Source organism: Chelmon rostratus, chromosome 5 (genome assembly GCF_017976325.1).
Source record: "Chelmon rostratus isolate fCheRos1 chromosome 5, fCheRos1.pri, whole genome shotgun sequence".
NCBI classification, from domain to species: domain Eukaryota; kingdom Metazoa; phylum Chordata; class Actinopteri; order Chaetodontiformes; family Chaetodontidae; genus Chelmon; species Chelmon rostratus.
The window spans coordinates 22645630-22647166 of NC_055662.1; the positions used below are offsets into that span (position 1 = coordinate 22645630).

Here is a 1537-nt window from a genome sequence, read left to right on the forward strand (position 1 = left end):
TGCATGTTTAGCTTGTACACATTTAGGAAACATGCCTAAACAATGTTGACAGTCATCCTCTTCTCTCTTCTCCGCTACAGTGAAAAGCTTTACAACCTTCATTTCCTCCTTCCAATCATAAGACAATCGCCACACTCCATTGGATGGGCCAGGCTGGCCTGTTGACTCCACTTCCAGTGCTGCTAGATCCATGTTGCCACTTGTATTGCCAACACATAAAAAGACTGGGATTCTCCACCGGTTGATGGACTAAAAGAAGACACCAACAGAGTCACAGCGATGGACATCTGCAGGAACCATGTGACATATCATGTAATGTGATGAACATCAGGCTGAACTGAGTGTTGCTTTTTAGAGCATGCGTCAACGCAGTGCCATTTAGTTTTATATATGTATACTGTTTTCATGGCCCGCACAAAGATCTTCACATTTAAAATATATACATATGACAAGGTAGATACATTTCTTTAAATGTTTTTTTTTCTCCTGACCAGAAAGAAATGAAAAAGACTTTCAGTTTCAGTTTGCAACTGCATTAGTTGCTGATCAGAAGACAAATGTTTACAGTGAATTTGATGGTGGCATCTTTGTCCTTCATCAATGGGGATATGACGGTGTCACTCAAAGGACACAAGCCAGCTTGTAGCTACAGCCAACACAGATGAGAAAAGACTCACAGGAACAGACTTGATGCATTCTGAAGCTCCTGAGGCCCAACACAGACTGTGAGGTGGTTAAAGTGGCCACCTTATCCTAACTGGGCTGTTATTTGTGCCGCCCTGACAAAAAGCTGAAGACCTGGCGAAGAGCTGCTGTAAAGTGAGAAAAGACAGTTACTGGATCTTGGATGAAGCTCAGAGTGGAGGGACAATGCACTTGCTCTTGATAAAAAGGCACTTTTGACATGGTTATGATTACTGTAAGAAATATTTTTCTCTGAAGAAGTTGCTTAGGTGGGTGGGCTACCTGACATAAGCACAGATTTGGATATGTGAATATGCACTTTTTTCCTCTTTTTACTCTACAAATGCACCTCTGTAAGTCATTGATACTACATGTACAGAGACAGTGAAGGAACATTGTAGATCATTTTTGATGTGGAGCTACTAGTTTTGTGAGGTTTGCGTCTTGACTGAAATGCTTTTACTCAGGATATCCTTTGATACTGAATAAGTGTGTCCTCTTCAAGAAGTTATGAGACATGCATCCTACACTTAGAAGCTGTCCGATATCTCTTCATCAAGACCATATCCAACTATAAATGTTGAATTCCACGATTCCACGTTGGTTGAGACCATAATTTATTATGTAAATCTCAATATTTTACCATTTGCTGAAAAACTACTTTAATCGCTGAATGTAAAGACAATGCATATTTATATATAGAAGAGACTCCTATAAATAAACTGCTTAAATTCAGCGTCCGCTGTTTAGCTTCTGTGATTCTAACATTGAGAGACATCTATTTGCATATAACTGCTGCGGTTGTTGCCCTCACCTTCACAGTAGTGCCACTAAAACATTACACTACACTTGC

The 1537-nt window shown here is 40.0% G+C and overlaps 1 protein-coding gene across 2 annotated transcripts in view; it reads left to right on the forward strand.

Moving 5' to 3' along the window:
- pip5k1bb (phosphatidylinositol-4-phosphate 5-kinase, type I, beta b) overlaps positions 1-1428 on the forward strand; it is a 32159-nt gene extending 30731 nt beyond the window's left edge. For both annotated transcript variants that reach the window (XM_041937355.1, XM_041937356.1), the window contains exon 15: positions 81-1428. In XM_041937355.1, coding sequence (XP_041793289.1) covers positions 81-83 — 3 coding nt within the window. In that variant the 3' untranslated portion in view covers positions 84-1428. The remainder of the gene's footprint in view (positions 1-80) is intronic.
- Positions 1429-1537: the final 109 nt, after the last annotated feature.